A 21,072-nucleotide genomic window follows, 5' to 3' on the forward strand; every position below is an offset into this window, starting at 1 on the left:
GTTCTTCCAGCCTGGTGCTGCCTGAAGGACACAGCAGTTGACACGCTTCAGCCTGTCACTCGGGGCCCCTGTAAGCTGCCTGCCCACCTGTGTGCACTCACACACCTGCTCCCTCCTGAGCATCGCGTTCTCCGTCAAGCCGGTCCCTCTGCCCCGTGTGCTCCTTGCCTTTGGGGGTGCTGCCCCCAGCGCCCCTGCTTTTCTTTCTTTCTTCTTTTCCAGCTTTCCTGCTGGCTCCTCTTGTCTCCTTGAAGATGTGGCTCATGGGTCCCTTCCTCCAGAAAGTGTTTCCATTTCCCACCCACTCCACCCCAAGACCTCTGCCCTCTGCTGCTGACACAGCTCGGTCCCTGCGTCCCCGGGTCACTCAGTCCCTGCCCTCTGGCCTAACGACTTCTAGAGCCTTGTCTCTTAAGGGGAACAGCTGTGCCTGTCCCTCTTTCAGTCCTCAGCACTTGCACACCACCTGGGAAAAAGGGAAAGCTTGATAAATGTTTTCCGGATGATGAATAAATGAGTCAGTACGGAAAAAGCAGGAGCTCAGGAATCTCCTTCAGTGAATTACTTCGGGTGTTTGACGTGCCGTTTATCCTCGGAATCAAGGGTAGGCAGCCGTGACCCGGAGAGGCCAGAAGTCATCTTAGAGTGACACCTAATGCTCAGGAAGGGCACCTCCAGTGCCACCAGAGAGGGAGTATCGTATCCAGTCCATTTGGTGATTAGATTGCCTGGGGGCACACGCACGTGTTAAAGCCGTCACTTAAAACCATAATGCAGTGTGGTCACATCCAAAACCCCGTCTGTTAGCATCTCAGCCTGACGGTGCTCTCTAGGCAGGAAAGAGTAAAGGGGGAGCGGTCGTATGTAGGTTGTAAAGGCTATGTGTGCATGATCACGGGTTATGACCTCTGAGTGGCCGTTCCAGACCCCGGCACAGAGTTGGCCCCAGCTCATCCCTGAGTCCACGATGGAGAAAGAGCTGCTGCCCACAGTGAATGCCGTGGGAAACGTTTTCCCCAAAAGCCAAACTCTGATGCTTATCTGTCAAGCGTAAGAGCAGTTAGTAAATGAATGAATTGTTCTAAGTTTTTCCTCCTCTTCTTTTTTTTTTTTGGTGCTTATCATTTATCCTGCCGAGTAAAGTAGTTAATAGCGGAAATTAAGTTTTTTATGAGTTTTTGAGTTTTACGCCAGGAAGCCAGACACAGCAGCACTTCCATGTATTAAAAACCCCAAATAAGGCAAAAGCCCCACTAACTTAACCTTAGGAACAGAATGCCAGCTCAGGGGCCGGGGATGGTCTCCTGTTTGTTTTGTTTGCTCTTGGTGACACATACGTATACAGTTTTTGTTTATTTTTGTCGGTACGCGGGCCTCTCACTGCTGTGGCCTCTCCCGTTGCGGAGCACAGGCTCCGGACGCTCAGGCTCAGCGGCCACGGCTCACAGGCCCAGTCACTCCGCGGCACGCGGGATCTTCCCAGACCGGGGCACGAACCCGTGTCCCCTGCATCGGCAGGCAGACTCTCAACCACTGCACCACCAGGGAAGCCCCGTATACAGTTTTTTAATGTGAGGTTTTCTTTGTAGGGCGAAGTGTGGAGTTGACCTTGACTTAACAACCATGATAATACAGTTGGATTTTCAGACATTTGGGGACCATTCTTTCATTAAAACTCTTCTCTTTCCTTTAGGGAATACCTCAGTTACCATGTGCCAAAGCATTATACAACTACGAAGGCAAAGAGCCCGGGGACCTTAAATTCAGCAAAGGTGACATCATCATTTTGCGACGACAAGTGGATGAAAATTGGTACCACGGGGAGGTCAACGGGGTCCATGGCTTCTTTCCCACCAACTTCGTGCAGATCATCAAACCGTTACCTCAGCCCCCGCCTCAGTGCAAAGCACTTTATGACTTTGAAGTTAAAGACAAGGAAGCCGACAAAGACTGCCTTCCGTTTGCAAAGGTAAAGTGAGAACAGCATCTCCTTCTCTGTACCTGGCTGCATGGACTATGGCTTCTGTTTCCTTGTGCAAAAACATATGATAGTTTCATGTGAACTGTCTCACTGTGCTTCTAAAAATATCTGGAAGCAGGCTTCTCAGAGTCACAAAGACAGTCATTTTGTGCACAGACTGTTCTCTGTGAAAGATAATTTTGGTTGATGTGCTGTGTGGTATCATTTTCGTATTTAGGGCCTAAATGTAATTCTGAGCTACGTTTCGGGGTGTGTGCGCGCCACTCGGGGATTTTAATTCCCTGAATTACGGATAACAAAGTGAAACATCATTACTTCCTTATTTTATATGAAAATTTCTTTGCTGCAAAGCACACAAGACTATATCTACTGAATTGATAAAATGCTTTGGGATTTTGAGCAGAATGTTCTGTTTTTTTGGTAAAGAAAAACAGTAGGGTGTGCACTTAAATGGGTATTTGGTGTATTATCAGAGAAAAAGTGAAAAGAACCTGAAAATTTATCTGGACCAGGGGTTCAGGGGGCCTGGGTGGGATTTGAGGTTGCAATTTGTGGGTCTAAACAAATTCAGCCGTCAGCCCCTCGGTGGAGGGGCTGGTAGTTTACAGCTGTCTGGTCTGATGGGGGATGCCAAGCTGACGGGTAATTACCATTCAGTTCATCAGCTTCTTCCATTCACAAGCTGAAGACACGTCATGGAACTTTTACTCATGTACTCTTACGACTTGAGTCCCATATTGAAAAGAAAATTAGGCGGCGAGCTTCCTGGGATGAGGTAGAGTAACGTTCATTGTTTCTTCAGGATGACGTTCTGACTGTGATCCGCAGAGTGGACGAAAACTGGGCTGAAGGCATGCTGGCAGACAAAATAGGCATATTTCCAATTTCGTACGTTGAGGTAAGTCAGTCTGTAGAAACGTCAGTTCTGTTAGTGTTCTGCTTAGCCAGTCAGTCTTCAGTGTGCAATTTGAGTATTCAGAAATCCTCAGGATCTCTTCTCAGTATGTACCTGCATCGCATCATTGTTGCACACCTTGAACTGATACAGTGTTACATGTCCATTATGTCTCAATAAACCTAGGGGGAGAAAGAGAAAGACGAAAACCTAATCGATTAATAAAAAAAAAAAGCCCTCATAGCACAAAGCCCCAGGAATGCACCTGTTCTAAATCCTGGGATGGAATTCCTCTACCCTGCCCTACAATTCCTGAGGACCAGGAGACTGTGAAACGTTTGAACTCTGAACTTTGTCCCCTGCTAAGAGCATCGGTGTGTCTGTTGAGTGGGACCCTGGGCTCCCTGCCGGTCCCTGTGCTGTCTGCAGCCACTCTTTTCTGTCGGCAGCTGTGTGGTCAGAGGCTGGTGAAGGTCCCGCCTAAGGTGAGAGATGCGTGTTTCTGTCTGTTTACGCGTTCTTCCACGTGCCCCACGTCTCAGAACTGCGACAGTGATTTGTACGGTAGCCTCCAGAAAACGTTAAATAAGCAATGAACCGCCTTCACCCATCCCAGCAATAACTAGCCACGCTGCCCCCTTTAACCAGCTTTACTCGGAAAGGCATGGCCAACCCGATTCAGCGAAGTCTTCAGCGAAGACTTTTTAGGAATATGTGTAAAGTAACATGTATTATTTTAAAGAATAACACAAATTAAGAATGAACTAGGAAGTTACATTCAGCCTTATTACATCATATATCATGAACTTTTTTTTTTTTACATCTTTATTGGAGTATAATTGCTTTACAATGGTGTGTTAGTTTCTGCTTTATAACAAAGTGAATCAGTTATACCTATCATAAACTTTCATGTCCTTTAGTCATGAGACTTTCATGTCAAAAACAAAATTTGAAGGGATTTTCAAAGAACGAAAGACCAGCCCAAACAACCGTACAAGGTTAGCTGAGGTCACAGAAGGCTTCTGGGAAGAAGCGATTTCTTAGTGATGTCTGTGTCCTGGGTAAATGCGCATGGAAAAGGTGCATTGTTATGGCAGAAAGGACACCCATGCCGCACAACCAGCGTGTGCACAGGCCAGAAAGGAAGAGACAGCACAGATCGGGAAATTGAAAGTAATTCTCTTGTTTGAGATGTCAAAGCATGTATCTCAAGATGTAAAAAAAGAAAACCCACGCCACTTGTGTTCCCGTCTTTTCATCTGAGGCATTTATTTTGGCGTGGTTCTGAGGACAAAAGTGACAAATTGTGTCATTGTAGCCAGCGTTCAGTCTCCCCACAGACTGTGAGATGGCCAATGTTTTCCTAGTAGAACTCCCCTGGACTACCGTGAATCTGTGGAAAGGTAATTCAGACCATGTAAAAGCCTTGAAGTTTATCCGTATCCTTCAGGTGTTCCTGTTTATTAAAATATTTTTTCCTCCTTTGAAAGTAAACAGTAGAAAAAAAATTCTTAGCTCTCAGGTAATCCTTCCTGCACATTATTTACATATTATAACTGCGGTCACAAAAAGTTACACGCGTTCCCTAGCATCTGAATCGTTACAGTGAGGCGTGTGGGTACCGCAAGCTTAGTCATGAGAGCCTGTCTTTGCTCGCTGGGTATTAGCGATCCTACTTGCTAGCACTTGGCGTGTGAGGTGTGGAAGAGGATTGCTGTGCTTTTGTTACTGGGCAGGTGTAGAATTGCGTGATAGGCATAAAAGATCCACCCACGGCAAACCCAGAGTCACCGAGAGTCACTTGAGTCATGAGGATTATTTACTCTGACTTCGGTTGGAAAGATAAACTTCTGCCCAAGTGGAAAATACTTTCATTCTTCTGCCTCTTTTCTTTCGCAAGAGTATTTTCCTCATTTGAACCACAGTTTTGCCAGTTGAGACGAGGTGAACAAATCATCTCTCCTGGGGAGACCGTGAGCTTCCCTTGGATGTCAGGCCATAGGATGGAAGTTTCTGGCACCTGGGGATTAGCATGGGGATTCAGCCTTTAGGGGACGAAGGGGTGGCAGATTTCAGTAGCAACCTACCGAAATTCAGCCGTTCATGTAAAGCGTAGACTGTCTTACAGGGCAGCCTCACGTGGAGTGAAGCCAGCTAACCATGGGAATCAAAAACTGGGGCTTTTTCCTGAATCATGTCTTTCTCTTGCTCTGTAAACCCGTTTAGGGTCCAGACCATACCTCACTGTAAAAACAGACTGTGTTACAAAAATCCACTTGCAAGTTATTTTCTTATACCTTGTAGATAGACATTTAGGTTTCCACCAGTGTTAGGTGCTTTTGCTTTTTTTTTTTTTTTTTGCGGTACGCGGACCTCTCACTGTTGTGGCCTCTCCCGTTGCGGAGCACAGGCTCAGCGGCCATGGCTCACGGGCCCAGCCGCTCCGCGGCACGTGGGATCCTCCCGGACCGGGGCACGAACCCGCGTCCCCTGCATCGGCAGGCGGACTCTCAACCACTGTGCCACCAGGGAAGCCCCACTTTTGCTTTTTTTCATGGTGCTGCTCCCCCAGACTGTTACCCCCCAAGGTGTGAGAAGGTTGTGTGTGATGGTGTGTCTCAGAGGGCCTGGCCCTGCTGTGTCCTGTGCACCATGGTTTGGAGCTCAGATCGGACCGTGACCCAGAGGATAGCAGTGGTCCTATAAGAGAATCTCAGCGCCACATCTTGTGAGGAAGTGAGTTCAGAACTGAGTCTGCAGAGTGGCATCTGGGCTTGTCACAGCGGAAGCTGGAACCCCGACTCCTGCTGGGTGGCTGGTTCGTGGAGATGCCCGTGGAACTTGCCTGGGGCAGAAACTCTGAGCAGGATGGGCTAGGGGGTGGGATGCAGGCCTGGAGCAGGACCTCTGGGGTCGAGTTGGGAGCTGAGTGTCAGTGGTGGCTGAGCAGAGAGCTGAGTCGGGGGACCCAGGGCATGAGAGGCAGTGGTGGGGTGCTGTGCCCTTCCCATCCCTGCTCCCCACCTCCCTTCCGCCTTCCCCTCCAGCACCAGGACTGTGCACCGGGCTCCCTATCTGTATCACAGGAGGTGAGAAAACGGTGACCTGCTGACACATGACCTCCGATTAAAGTACCAGATTTCTTCAGAGTTTGAGCAGAGAAGGAGAGTCTGGCTGGGGGTGACTAGGGAGAGAACGGCCACGTGAATGTCCTTGAATTCTGCCCCTCGGGTCTCTGTAAAGATGAGGGGTCTCCTGCCTTGATCACCAAGTGTCCCCTGGACACTCTCCCATCAGAGCCCCGAGGCTGTGGGTTCTATTCTGTAGGGAAGATAGATGTTTCTTGGAGAAACCCAGGGGACTCTTGGAGACACCGTGTCAGGATATGTGCAAAAGGGTGTATTTGTCAAGGAGTGAGTGCGCTTTTAAAAAGGAATCAGTAGCTTGCTATTTTTTTTTGTTCAGAAATATCGGGCTTCTCCAAAACCGAACGATTTTAACACCCTCATTAATTCAGAGCTGACTCATTCACATTTCCTGGTCATTGGGACAAAGATGACATAATTCCTAGCAAGCCCAAAGTTTGAATGAAGTAAGCGCTGAATATGGCATTTTGGATGAATTTCAAACATTGTTGTGTATTGTAGGCTTATGAGCTCTATACATTTTTATTAAATGTGTCGTACAATATTTTGATTCTCAGTCATTCATATAAACTATCACCCAGTTTTTTCAACAAAAAAAATTGTTTAGCAACTCTTCTGCAGATAGAATGTGAAAGTGAGCACTCGTGTGCAGGTGGCGTGAGGTGGGCGTGGCCTGGTAGGCAGCTGTCTGGCTCTGTAGTTAACTGCCGGAAGGAAGGGCTGCATCCTCGGCTTAGATCGCTGCCCCGATGTCACCTCTGTGGGCACACCTGCCCTCACCACCTCGTCTAAAGAGGTTCTTCCTCTTCCACCTGCTTTGCCTCACCCACCAGGTGCTGTGATCCTGGAAAACCTTGGGCTCGGAGCCCAGACGGCCTGGATTCCAGTCTTGGCTGGATCGGTGATTGTGGCGTGACTGGTCTCCTCATGTGTAAAATAGTAGAGCCCTCAGGGTGAGGGTCGTCCAGTGGTGCTGTGCGCTGCCTGCAACTAGTGAGAGGTGTGTAGGGGGGACTATGGCCGTCACCACCGCTGTCATCGTAATCACTCCACCGCATCTTGTCACCTGTAGTTGTCTCGTCTGTGGATGTTACTGTCTCCCAGCGTCTGCCCTGCACGGAACGTGAGCTCCCAGGGTCAGCATCTTGTCTGGTTCACCCGCTCTCCCGAGGTCCCCGCGTGTCACCTCCCCCTGGTTGACCCTCAGTAAACATGGGTTGAATGAATGAGTGAGCAACCCAAGGACCTTCTGAGCCGACATCAGGAATGAACTGGTTTCAGATGTGGCCAACTTTGACATTTTCCAGCCAGAACGCCCAGCATTCGCTCCCCAGCCATGTATTTTCTCATCAGTTTATCTTGGTGATACATCCGGACCCCACCATCCTCAAAGCACAAGGTCTCTCCGGTGACTTTAGGGAGATTGTTTTTTAATGAAGCTGGGTGAATCTTTGGTGATGCCTAGTTTAGAATTTTCCAGACTAAAATAACGGTGGCCGTACTCTGTGGATTAGATCCTGGAGCCTCTGCGGGTTATCTCCTTGATACGTTCTGACATGAGTTTTCACCTGCTGGACACTATTCCTTTGGCTCGCTTTGAGCAGACGTAGGGTGGCCTAATTGTTAAGGATACTCATTCTTTTAAAATAACTTTATGGAGTTATCAGTGACATATAATAAGCTGCAGATATTTAAAGTGTGAAGAGGTTTGCTGTTTTCAACTTTCAGAATCAGACAAATCTTGGGAGATATTTCTATGCCCGGGGAGCAGAATGGTGTCATCAGCTTTCACTGCGGAAAGTCACGTGTTTGGGTCTCCCGGGGCACCAGCAGCCTTCAGCGGGGTGATAGCTTCCTTTTCTGTGGACATGGGGACTTGGGAGATGTCATCTGTGTTTCAGGGAATTACAGGTGCAGGTTTAGGTGTCGGGTTTGAAGTTGCCAAGGTGCCCCTTGAAGGAGCTAAGAAGAGCGTGTTCACTTTACTTCGTAGAGTCTTTGTGCTAGAACAGCGGTCCCTAAGCTTTTCAGCACCGGGGACTGGTTTCGTGGAAGACGGTTTTTCCATGGACTGGCGGTGGGGTGGGAATTGTTTGGGGATGGTTCAAGCACATTACATTTATTGTGTACTTTATTCCTGTTATTATTACATTGTAATATATGGTGAAATAGTTATACAACTCACCATCATGCAGAATCAGTGGGGGCCCTGAGCTTGTTGTCACTTGCCACTCACTGAGAAGGTTTTGACCTGAGTCTGCAGTGGATTTATGATGGTCTCTGTGCCGTCAGATCTCTCTGCTAAGGATCATCTGTATTTGCAGCCGCTCCCCAGCACTAGCGTCACCGCCTCGGCTCCACCTCAGATCACCAGGCATTAGATTCTCATAAGGAGCGCGCAGCCTACATCCCCCGCGTGCACGGCTCACAGTAGGGTTCGCGCTCCTGTGAGAATCTAATGCCGCCGCTGATCTGACAGGAGGCGGAGCTCAGGCGGTGACGTGAGCAATGGGGAGCGGCTGTAAATACAGACGGAGCTTCGCTTGCTGGCCCGCCGCTCACCTTCTGCCGTGCATTCAGCCAGTTGGGGACCCCTGCTCTGGAGAGTAATGAGAACCGAGGATCAAAATCGTCGTCTTTGATCTCTTAATCAGAGAGAGCTGATTGAACAATGTAAAAAGATACTCTGTCATTCGTATTTTGGGATGTATTCTTTTCCTTTTAAATGCAAAAGTGAAATGTTCAATTCACTGAAATCTTTTCTTTTTAAACGAGAAATGTAGGAAAATTGGAGGCCAGTTGGAAAGAGAATTATGATATTGCTTGGCTTCCAGATGCTCCTTCAATTCTGAAGTGAAGTAATTTTTATAAAATACATTTACAGAAATTGTTGGGGAGTCAGGAAGGCAGTTGGTTGCCGCACTTTCTCCCTCCATTTTTGAGGTAAATTACTTTCTATAAATGAAATCTAGAGTTGCTGTTGAGGAACTGGTGAGGGAGGTAGATTAATTTCTATAAATGAAATCTAGAGTTGCTGTTGAGGACCTGGTGAGGGAGGTAGATTAATTTCTATAAATGAAATCTAGAGTTGCTGTTGAGGAACTGGTGAGGGAGGTAGATTAATTTCTATAAATGAAATCCAGAGTTGCTGTTGAGGAACCGATGACGGAGGCTTAACCCGTGCCCAGTGTAATACATTCGTTCACCTCCAAGTCTACACCGGCCCTGCTTTGAGTAGGGCTTTCAGCCCCATGGGCTCTGTCCCGCGCTGCGGATCCTCATATCCTCTGAGAGCTGTCAGCTTGGTGCAAGTGATAGTTGCATTTTGTTTTGCCACAATGACGGAAGGGGAGAGGATCTCTGGATTCCGAATTTCTCAGGGCAGAGGCAGGTCTCTGGACTCCAGGAAAAACCCCTGCTCGCTGCAGACAGCTCGAGGCAACCTGGCCAGACCCAATCGGAAAAGGAGCCCTGTAAATTAGGTAAGGATTTATTTAGGGCAGTTTGCACCCCATCTGTTATGCAGCAGCCTCTTTCCAATTTAAGAGTTTCCTTTTGTTTTCCATCAGGAAAACACTCTGGGAGCTGAGATTCCAGAGATGGGTTAATGTTTATGGACTTCTCGCTTCATGAGCAGGCAGTTTCCAGCACTCTGGGTAGTTTCATAGAACATAAACCTGCAGGCGTCCCGTGGAGCCTGGAGCAGAGGCCAAGGGTAATGACTAGTTGGTGTCTAATGTCCGCAGCGCTTTCCCCTAGGAGTCCTCAAATTCTTTAGCCTGGCCGCATTCCCCTGGGCCCTCACTAAGTTGGTCTGATGATTGTTCCTGGAAAATTCCATACCTGGGAATTTCCCATACCTTTACAGCTCATCGGGAATGTTTCCTGGTCCATGTGTCTGTGGAGAGCTCACCCTTTCTTCAGGGTCCTGACGAAAACTATCATTTCTCATGAAGCCATTCTTCCCTGATTCTCCTTTGCAGAAACAAAACAGAGCAACCCTCTCCTTGTGTCAAACTTCCCTCGTATGCAGCTTGCCCATTATCTTAAAGCCCGGCGCGTGCCAAGAGTGTAGTTATGTGTGTACAGGATTCAGTGTTTTCCTGGGGGCCACATCGTAGATAAAAAAACATTTTTAATGATTTTATTTCTGTGGTATGATCACATTCCCGAAGAGTTGGAAAGGAAAGAAAGAACTTAGGCCCATCACATGTAATTTTGGTAAATATCCTTCCATTCTTTTTCCCTGTGCTTTATTTAATGAGACCACACATATGATTTTGCCTTTCTCTACACTATTATAGTGCCGCTAACCATCAGTTTTTGTGACTGCATAATAAACGTTTTAGGGGCTAAACTGTAATTTAGTTAATTATTTTTCCATTTTTTAAACAAGTGTCTTGTTTAGGGACACCCAGCCAGTAATTGAGAGGTGAATTGTGGTCTTTCTCAGACAGCCTGTGTCTGCCCTAGACCCCTGCCCTGCAGTTGCCTCTGAGGATATGTGATGATGGCTAGTCTTCCTAAGGTTGGTACAGAATCACTGTTATTACCAAGCTTCGCTTAAGAAGTGTTTAGTTCATTTTGATTTTTCATCAAGACTAGTGACAACTTTTCAGGTTTGAACACGCAGAAGGTTAATTTTCAGAAATGATGAACCGTTCAACAATTTCAAAGAACTGAGGTTGCCTTTTTTAAGAAAAAAATCACACATTCGTTAAAACCACAATATTTTAAGGTCTTAAATTTTATTATTTGAAATTTTTATCACATTGCTTTATACACCCTAAATTTGGTAGTAACTAAGGTTTTTTAAAGAAGTGAAGTAGGGACTTCCCTGGTGGTGCAGTGGTTGAGAATCTGCCCGCCAATGTAGGGGACAGGGGTTCGATCCCTGGTCCGGGAAGATCCCACATGCCGTGGAACAACTAAGCCCATGAGCCACAACTGCTGAGCCCGCGTGTCACAACTACTGAAGCCCGTGCTCCACAACAGAGAAGTCACCGTAATGAGAAGCCCGCGCACCAGAATGAAGAGTAACCGCCGCTCGCTGCAACTAGAGAAAGCCTGCGCACAGCAACGAAGACCCAATGCAGCCCCCCCCACCCCCCCCCAAAATAAAAGCAGTGAAGTAGGTGCAGTTTAATTAAGCAAGGGTTGTCTTGTGTCCCGGAAGAGACAGAATGAGTGTCCTGCATATTTGTGTGCATCTGTGGCATCTTGATGAAGCTCCTGGGAAGAAGCTTCCCTGTAGTGAAGTAGACGTGTTTCAGGAAGGGTGTCGGGAGGTGGTGTGGAGCAGCGGCCCTGGTGACAGTGGAGTGGCCTGTCCCCCAGGCCTCTCGGGTGTGTGAGCAGGCATCTCTGCAGGCGGGAAGGGGGAAGAAGGTCCCAAACCCCTGTGTGGGGTCACCGCATGGCCTCTTCTGTGCCGATTCCTTCCTGGAGGTCTCTCTGTTTCCCACCCGCTGCCCCCAACACTTTAGGTTCCAGGGGAGGGGGGCGAAATACCGTTTACCGGTTTATTAACTGATTACATATCAACGTGGGATTTCTGTCCGTGTGTCCTGTCACATCAACAAATGCTTGCTTAGAATTTAATGGCAGTTCCATATTCTTAACCTCCTGAGATGGATGTGTGTATATTTCTTCCTGCATCTACTCACGAGGTCCTTGAAGATGGAATGTGTTGTTGATCGTATCCTTTAGGTTACCAGACGTTTCTTGTTTACTGTGTGTGTTTGGTGAGAGAGAAACACACCCCAAACCTGGTGTCTTGTCAGATCCAGGAGCACAGGGCAGTGAGCTGGCCCAGGTTTTAAGTCATCCACTGGGTGCTCTCCTGGGTACTGCGACTGATCTGTCGCTGCCGAGGTAATGGTGGGCCTGCCCTTCAGCCTTGACCTTCGGGGTCCAGCTCCCCCCGCCCTCCCTGCGTGGTCACTGTTGGCATCTCTGTCGTCCTGGGGTCAGGGCTGCCTCTCCGCACCTGCTCTCCCAGACAGGGCTGCATTCGCGCACCTTTGCTGGTTTCCATTTCCAGTGTTTGCTCGCCCAGGCTCCCCTTCCTGTTGGAGGAGGGTCAGCCTCTCGCCGTCCTCGGGCTGTACGCTGTCTGCACACCCCTCAGTGACGGTGCCACCTCCCTCCTCCTCTCCTGCCAGAATCACCAGGGTCACTCGCTGTCCCTGCGGTCATCGCCCTCCTGGCTGCCGGCCAGCTGCTGTCGTGTTTTACTCTCTCTGCGACGGGGACCCCTGCCATGATGCTTGCTTCTTCCTTTCCCTGCAAAAGAAAGAGAGAGAGAGAGGGAGAGGGAGAGAGAGAGGGAGAGGGAGAGAGATGGGAAGAGAGGGGGAGAGAGAGAGCGAAAGAGAGAGGAGAGAGGGAGAGGGAGAGAAATGGGAAGAGAGGGGGAGAGGGGGAGCGAGAGAGAGGGAGAGAGAGGAGAGAGAGGGAGAGAGAGGAGAGAGAGAGAGGAGAGAGAGAGAGAGAGAGAGACCCTCCCTAGGTCGCTGAAGCGTCCACCATTGCTGCCGGCGTCCCCTGACCTCGCCTGCCCCAGCTCTGCAGACACATGACGGCACAGCCCCCGATTACTGCTAGAAACCCAGGCGCCGCTTCCCTGGACCTCTTCTCTCCCGAGCCGAGGGGATGTTTCTCTCTCCCCGCCCGGCACTGCGCCCCGCTTATAACAGTCGCTCAGAGAAAGTAGGGGTGAGGGAAGGTGTCCCCGAGCTTTAACTCCGGTCACCGTGGACCTGAGGTCTCGGCCTCTGCCGACTGTGAAGGGGGTCTTTCTGTTTGGTGTTGAGAAAAGGCATTTGTCCCTTGTATGGGCATAAGACTTTCTAGATCGCAAAGGCCAGCCTCATGTGACGTCTGAGAAACAGGAGACACGCACCCGCATCCCCCCAGGCAACAGGGCAAGTGAAGGGCAGGCTGAGCCTCGAGTGATGCTGAGAGTAAACCACATTCTTGTGGCGCATCGCAGGCGACAGGCGGTTTCCCCGTGCCCCCTGGTGCACAGGACAGAGGTTACCGTCCTGGTGTGTCAACCTGAAGCCAGGGCATTCGAATGGCCCCGCTGTTCCTCAGCCGGCCAGGATGGGGGCCTGAGACCACCTGGGCCTTTCACCTCCAGGCTCAATGGTCCTTTCCTCAGCTCCCCTGAAGCAAACTTCTTTCAGGCTTTCGATGACGTGCTCCCTCCCTTCATCCCTTACATTTCATAGTCAGAAACCTGGAAAAGAACATGCTAGCGTATTTATTTTCCAGTCACCGGGGCCACCGGAGGGGAAGGTAAGGGACTGGTCAGCGAGGCAGGTCCTCCGAGCGTGGGGCTGGCAGTGCCGTGTTCCTGGCCAGCCCGAAGTTCGGGCGAAGTTCGGGCCCAGGACGCTGCAGAGGCGCGGCATGGAGGCGCATGTCGGTGTCCTTCCCGTTCCGCACGTTCTTTGAGGTCGATGAACTCAGGAGACGGGTGTCCTTCCCCCCCACCACCCCCGTGCGTGCACCGTGAGCTGCTGATGCACCTCCGGGGACCCTCTCGCTATGCCTTGTCCCAGCTGAGATGCAGGCGGGAGGCCAGTGCCCAGCGGATGGCAAAACTCATACCAAACAGAGGGCGTACCTGTCTCCGTAACTGTATACTGATTACATGCTGAAGGGATGACATCTTCCGTATGTTCAGTAAGATATGTTATGAATTTTACCTGCTGCTTTTTATGTTTTAATGTGTGGCTACTGGAAAATTTCACATCACACTTGTGGCTCTTTTTCTATTCTGGTGGGACAGTGCTGGTCTTGAGGCAGTGCTCCCTTCCCTCCATGGTTCTGAGAGGCCAGCACGTCTTTATGTCTTCATTCGTTCAGCACATCTCTACAGACGCCTAAATGGAGCTGCTACGTGGGGGAGGCTCCAGATCCATTAAAGAGACTTCTGACTACGGCCTTCAGTCTCTCCGTTTATTCCTCTGCTGTGGGGAAGTCTCCTTTTATGAATGAAGACTAAGCTTGCTTTTTTATTTAGATCATCCCAAAACAAAAGCCTTGTTACCCAAATTGCGGGGATGGAAAAGCAAATGCCCCGTTGCCTTTGTGTAAAAACAGTTTGCAGAGGACTGTGGCGTGAGGCAGACACTCATTTCTACTTTGAAGGGGTAGTGGCATGAATTTCCACCCAGTAGCATCGTCCCTGGGGACTAGGGCGCTGGGCCTGGCAGTGCAGCCGAGGGTTCTCCCTTTGACCCTGGCTTGTGAAGGTGGCTTTTCAGAGCTGGCAGGAGAGGATGGGTGCTATACAAGCTGCTGGGCCACTGGAAGAAAGAACGCACTGTCTCTGCTTCAGTCTTTACACATCCTCGTGGTTCAAAGACACGGACAAAGGGAGGAACCATAAATATACTAGGAGAAAAGTGATTTTATTTTTAAAAATGATTGTAGAAAAAAGATTTTTAAAGCATGATGTTAGCTTGAGATGCCATAATGGAAAAGGTGAATAAATTTGCCCATCCAAGAAAAATGTATATATGACAAACATATCAAGTTAAAAAACAAATTGGAACAATGTTTCTAACTTAATGGAGATATATACACATTCATATACATACATGCATACATAGTATATTAAAGAATGATTTTTGTACCTTGTAGAGCACACTTACAAATCTATAAGAAAAATACAGCTCAGTCGAAAAATGGATAAAGTGTGGGAATAAGGAAATCCTAGGAAAAGAAAAACGCTTAATCTCATTAGTAGAGAAATACAAATTAAAAGAAAATGCAAATTGCCTCTTCAACTGATAGAGTTCTTTAAAAATGGTTGATAACACCTAGAGATTTTAAAAAATGATTGATAGCGTGTAATACCGTAACTGATAGAGGGAACACCTAATACTGTAACTGATAGAGATTTTTTAAAATGGTAACACCTAACCCTGTTAACAATGTGGGGAACAGGGACTTTTTATTCGCTCTCAGAGATGATGAAAACTGACAGACTTTTGGAGTGCAGTTAGGCACTATCCTTCAAAATATGCTTTAGGCTACACTTTGACCTGACAGCTTCCCTTTTGGGAGTTTGCCTTGCAGATATGGTTGTTCGGGCAGGGTGCACAAGAGGGGGATGCAGCGGGTACCATGCGACCAGCCTGCTGTGTTCGCCAGAAGGGCTTTTCATGAGATGCTGTGAGAGGAGAGAATGTATGTGCTGCTTGGCTGCATTTGTGTTAAAATGAATCAAGCAGGTGCTTAGTTAACAACATCTACATAGAAAGTACATGGAAGGGGTATGTTCCAAACTGTCGAGTGTGAGAGAACTGGGAAACAGGTCGGCGGGGGAGACAGAGGCAGAGCCTGGCTGAGGCCCGTCACTTTTTACTCAGCATAAATCTACGCTATTTCCTGTTCAAAGTAATGAACATGTATTACTTTTGTAATATATATTTTAAAGTCTTTATTTGCCTTTTATTGAAAAACCATTCATATTGAGGCACAAACACTCTAGTGGGTTATGAATTAGAAAAGGTCCCTCTGCACAGACCTACTACGTGTAGCCTCTGATGCTCAGAACCTAGAGGCCTATTCCTCTGCAAAGCTTTATATGAAACAGTGACTATTCAACTTAGCTCTCATTAAATTTTTTTGCTCTCTTTTAGAAAAATCTAAGTACTGTGTTTTGTTTTTTATTTATTTATTTATTTTTTTTGCGGTACGCGGGCCTCTCACCGCTGTGGCCTCTCCCGTTGCGGAGCACAGGCTCCGGACGCGCAGGCTCAGCGGCCATGGCTCACGGGCCCAGCCGCTCTGTGGCATGTGGGATCTTCCCGGACCGGGGCTCGAACCCGCGTCCCCTGCATCAGCAGGCAGACTCTCAACCACTGTGCCACCAGGGAAGCCCTAAGTACTGTATTTTAAAAAGACTGTATTCTCTTTAGCAAAGAGGCCAGCTGCACACAGAAAATATCTTGATGTTTCTTAAATTGCCTTCTTATGACTGTTGTTATTACTATTATTATGTCAGTATTATTTCCTTCCTTGTGTTTATTTATGCTTCCGATACTTTTCAAAGACTAACTCCTTCTAAATTTCAGGGTGTCCCAAAAAGGGACATTCACAGTTTTAAGGTCGGCAAACCCTGCGGCTCCCTGCTTTGTGCCCCAGCTACTGAATTACCTGGTGTCCACCCTGAGTCTTACCAGCTGGTTCTCACCCAGGGCCGGGAGGAAGGTGTTTTAGGGCACAAATTTGTTTTGTGGGTGGACAGTGAACTTGGGTGTTGTGGCTAGAGAAGGTCGTGGAAAGAAAGCCACACTGGAGCTCATACAAGTTCCTTGAAATTCCGTGAAAAGCCGTCGGGTCCTTGCTTTCCCGTCAAGGTGAGCTCACCCTGGAAGGAGGCATGCCCAGACCCCTGAGCTGTGGCATCGCAGTCCTGCTCTTCCATCTCACTGGGTGGTGGGTTTGGGGTGAGGGCAATGAAGGGACTGGTCTGTCTGCTCCAATTTCAGACCCTCGTCCCCAGCCTGTGCAGGAACAAGGACCCTCGCCCCACACAGTCTGCCGCTCTGTCCCGAGGTATGGGCCACTCCTGCCATGAAAACAGAGGCATGGTCTTGCTTCCTTGGACAGATGATTCTCTTGGGACCAAGGCAGCATTGTGAACACGGGGTCTCCGGGCCAGATGCCGCCCCTTCCCAGCAGCCCACCCTTCGTCCCTAACACCCGCTGGAGTCATGATCCCCTCCCCCTGGCACTCGGGCATCACCCGGCATTACTGGGGTGTTACTGCCTGCGAGTCTTGAAAGTTTTTACGTGGATAGAACCTCTGCGGTCTGAAGGAGGGGTAGGCTTGTGATAGAAGAGCTGTCAGGCCACGTGACGGCGGGGCCCCAGGAACCCTCTGAGTCGGTTTTCATCTGGAAGCACTGGCTTCAGAGCTCAGTCACCAATCCTGAGCCACTGGTGCCAGAGCAAGTTCACATCTTTCAGTATCGTGACAGGATTTCCATCCTTCTGGGAGGACGTCCTCGTCCACGGCTGGGGAGGCACAGTTCTAAACCAGTTAGGTGCGAAAAGAGCATTTGATGAAAGAGGCATGTGCAAAGTGCTGGGATGGGAAAATCCCCACCATCCTTACTGTTTCCCCAGTGCTCTTTGAGGAGCTTATTGTTTTTCATCTTCATGGTTGTTAAGAGGTTAAACTATGCCCGATGTTTCCTGTTACTGTACTGTCTGGGTAAGTACATATGCGGCTGCTTGTCGTGCAAGCTTTCTAGAAATGTTGCATTTGACCTCAGGGAACAGAAACACCCTGTGTTCTTTCTTGCTGGCGTTCCCAACGCCGTGGGCAGCTTTTGACAAACTGTCGGGCCCCAACTTTACACTCAGACAACTTTTCAAACAGGCCAAGTTCACTTGGCAGTAGGACTTGGATTTCAGGTCTCAACGCGTTATGATTCAAAACTTAAGCTCAGGAAAATCGCGGGCACGTGATTTTCAAAAGTAAAAGTAATCAGGAGTTTCTGCCGATACTTCTGTGAGGGCCCCCGCACAGGACAGGGAGGTAGGGGGCGGTAATTCCCGTGGAAGTGTGCCAGGTTCATGGTGGCGGCCCTGCCCGCAGTCACCGCCGGCAACGGAGCCCAGCTGTTACCAAGCAGTAGAGGCTGCCCTGAGACCACACACCCTGCTCCCCACTGTTCCCTGCATTTCCTCAGGGGTCGAAATAAATCTTCATTTGTTAACTGGCAACGTTTAACGTTAGACATTCTGAAGATTCTTGGGGGAGAAAAATGTTCTTAATCTTGCTGGTGTTGCATTGGAATTGTGTGTCCTCGGTTTGGCATCTCTCTGTGATGTACCTACAGTGCGGTCCTCGTATCGAGAGAAAAGACATCTCACGTGGGAGGAAAGGTGTACTTGCACCCGCAAACTTGAAAGCTTTAGATACAAGGGTGTCGAGAATCCCTGTCATCTGACCTTCTCATGTCCTCTGCTGGTTTGCAGTTTAACTCGGCGGCCAAGCAGCTGATCGAGTGGGACCAGCCTCCCGCGGGGGGCGTTGGCGCTGCGGAGGGCGCCCCGGCCGCTGCCCCGAGCAGCGCGGCCCCCAGGCAGCCTGAAGCCAAGAAGAACACGAAGAAGCGGCACTCGTTCACCTCCCTGACCACGGCCGGCAGGACGTCGCAGGCCACCCAGCAGCGCCACTCCGTGGAGATCAGCCCCCCGGTCCTTATCAGCTCCAGCAACCCCACGGCCGCCGCGCGCATCGGCGAGCTGGCTGGTCTCTCGTGCAGCGCCCCCTCCCAGGTACCTGCACTGCCCTGCCCTGGGGCCACCGTGGTGTCAGCCTTCGGGGGACAGCAGCTCTCCCAGGGCAAAGCCCTCTGCATTTGTGGGTGGAAATGGCGGGGGCCGGGGGGACCAGCCTGGACATCCCCAGGTTGGCTCAGTCACCTCCAAAGGGCAGAGCGGCAATTACAAGATGACTCCAGTCATGCTGAGTGCTTTCCCCACCAGGCCCCCATTCAGCGGGACGGGGCCTTCTCGCCCCCTGAAACTTCATCTCCACCCAAACTGGAGGTGCCGTGGCCACAGTGTGGAGTGTGTGGCCGTCTGCGTCTGTGTCACTTACCGTGGTGTTTAGGCTTCCAGGCAGGGTTACAGGGAAAGGACGGGAAGAAACATTGAGTTTAAACTAGAAGTTGGCCTAGCGTTTTTTTTTTTTTTTGCGGTACGCGGGCCTCTCACTGTTGTGGCCTCTTCCCTTGCGGAGCACAGGCTCCGGACGCGCAGGCTCAGCGGCCATGGCTCACGGGCCCAGCCGCTCCGCGGCATGTGGGATCTTCTCGGACCGGGGCACAAACCCGCGTCCCCTGCATCGGCAGGCGGACTCTCAACCACTGCGCCACCAGGGAAGCCCCCTATTTTTTTAACTCGTTAGTCCATCAAGACTTTGCATGGCCTTAAGACATAGCTACATGTTATTCTTGTGTTAATAAAAATACACACGATGATTGGGAACGTTGGTAATTCATCTGGCAAACAGGTCTCGAGTGCCTTCTTACAGATGCTCTGGGCGCCGTGCACGCACCGTGGACCCAGGATGGAGAAGACATAGGCTTCTGTGCGTCAGACCCTAGTTGTGGGCAGACTGAGCCCCGGGCCGGGGGGCCACCCAGCTCACAGGCAGGTGCAGTTACCCAGGCAGAGGACAGCTGTGTCCTCTACCACCAGAGGCCAGAGAGCCGGGTCCTGAGCAGCCTGCCGCAGCGGGAGCCACTGCTTTCAAGTCTTGTGTTTCATCTTAAAATTCATGCAGGTTTTATATACATTCCACTGTGCTTTGTAAAAACAAACATATACTACACAGGTTGATGCATGCCTGTTCTGGACCACGGAATAAAAATGTGCAGTGCAGCGTTTGGCATTCCTTACCAAGGTTATCGAAATGCCACTTGACCCCGTCCTGCAGGTCCACACTGGATCTCGTAGTTTCTAAATGGGATTGTGGCCCAGCGGCATTATTTTAGGTGGTGAGGCCGTGGCACGTGACCCTGCAGGGGAAGTAGGACATGGACACGCACACACACGGAAGAGGGCAGAGGGCAGAGGGCTTCGTGTGTTCACTGCTGTTCCCAAGCGTCAGACAGGCGGTAAGCAGCATAAACACGTGTTGAGTGAGTGAGTCATTTGGACAGTGTATAGAGGAGAACCAGGAAGGGGTCAAGCCTGTGGAAATAGACCCGTTCCAGGTCTGAGCAAGGAGTACGAGGGGGGTGACCCCTGGAGGGGTCAAAGCTGCAGGTCCCTCTCTGAGGGAGGCTCTGACGGAGGGGCTGGTGACGGGGGCTCTTCCCTATGGAAAATCGGGTCGCAGGACTGTTTTTCATTTTGTGACCTTAGCAGCATTCACAGTGACGTTTTCTTGAAATAAAAGGTGAGCCTCTGCTGGGACTCGGGGCGGCTCAGCAGGGCACAGACTTGGAGGTGTGGACAGCCGTCTGTGGCCGTGGAGAAGGTGGAGGGGAAGGCGGGTCACCCAGCGTCTGTCCCAGAGACCCCGGTGTCGGGCATGGCGCTGGGCGTGGGCACGGGAGGGCGGGGCTGTTTGTGTCTTGGGTGCAGTAGCTGAGGAAACGGGCTCCTCTCTGTTTCCATGAAGACAGCCTCCCCGTGTTCTAACAGGTTCTGTTCTCAGTGCTAACATGTTGCCTCAGGGAGAAGTTATTTCTAGAAGAGATGAGAGAGGTTTGCAGCACTGCCTGGGTTCTCCAGCCTCGGCTCCGGCACGTACGCCCGGCCCCGGGTCCTGGGCCCATCCCCGGGCACTACGGGCCACGGTTAAACAGGACCAGCCCAGCCCAGCCCAACCCAGGGTGGACCTGCTGCAGATGTGATGGGCCCTAGGCTGGATGTGTCTCCTGCTTTGGGCCTCGTGTCCTTCTTGCTTTTGCTTCACGCGGTTTGGTTGCTTTGATAAGAAAATCCAAAGCACGGGGCCTGCAGCAGTGAACATTCATCCTCTCGCACCCGAACGAAAGCCACGCGGAGGTGGTCAGGCCACTGTGATGTCGCCTCCGGTTCAGCTCCCCTGTCCGGGCTCGTCCTCGTGTTTCCGGATGGCGCTTAGAGATCGCACTGTCACGTCGAAATCCTGCAGGACAGAAGGGGGCAGACAGCTTGATTGTTATCGTATCGGTGACTCTGGCACCGTCAAATGTGAGAACTGGAAGGTGGTTTGTAGGCTGTGCCGTCAGGCAGGTCCCCAGCGCAGGTGTGCACAGATGTCTGCGATGGGCGTCTGTAAAGCACGTGGTGTCACAAGCAGCTAGCCGTCTGTCTGCTCTCCTGGCCGCGCCCTCGATGTCTGTGCCCGCTGCCAGCTGCAGGAGTGATTCGTGATGTTCAGTGCTTTGTAGCATTTTTGTGTTGCCAGCAGCTTCAGGGGAAGCAAGAAGGTCCGCCCACTCCTTCCTCTTTGCTTCTTCCCCCCCCCCCCCCCCCCCCCCCCCCCCCCCCCCCCCCCCCGCCGGGGGCGGGGCCCG

The 21,072-nt window shown here is 50.4% G+C and overlaps 1 protein-coding gene across 1 annotated transcript in view; it reads left to right on the forward strand.

The window, feature by feature from the left end:
• Positions 1 to 21,072, forward strand: part of SH3RF1 (SH3 domain containing ring finger 1) — a 145,022-nt gene that overhangs the window by 100,419 nt on the left and 23,531 nt on the right. Inside the window, exons 2-4 of the mRNA XM_024750518.1 lie at positions 1,694 to 1,969; positions 2,784 to 2,879; positions 18,032 to 18,334. Of these exons, the coding sequence (XP_024606286.1) occupies positions 1,694 to 1,969; positions 2,784 to 2,879; positions 18,032 to 18,334 (675 nt within the window). The remainder of the gene's footprint in view (positions 1 to 1,693; positions 1,970 to 2,783; positions 2,880 to 18,031; positions 18,335 to 21,072) is intronic.

The sequence above is a fragment of the Neophocaena asiaeorientalis genome, unplaced genomic scaffold (assembly GCF_003031525.2).
Source record: "Neophocaena asiaeorientalis asiaeorientalis breed wild unplaced genomic scaffold, Neophocaena_asiaeorientalis_V1.1 scaffold180, whole genome shotgun sequence".
Taxonomy (NCBI): Eukaryota; Metazoa; Chordata; class Mammalia; order Artiodactyla; family Phocoenidae; genus Neophocaena; species Neophocaena asiaeorientalis.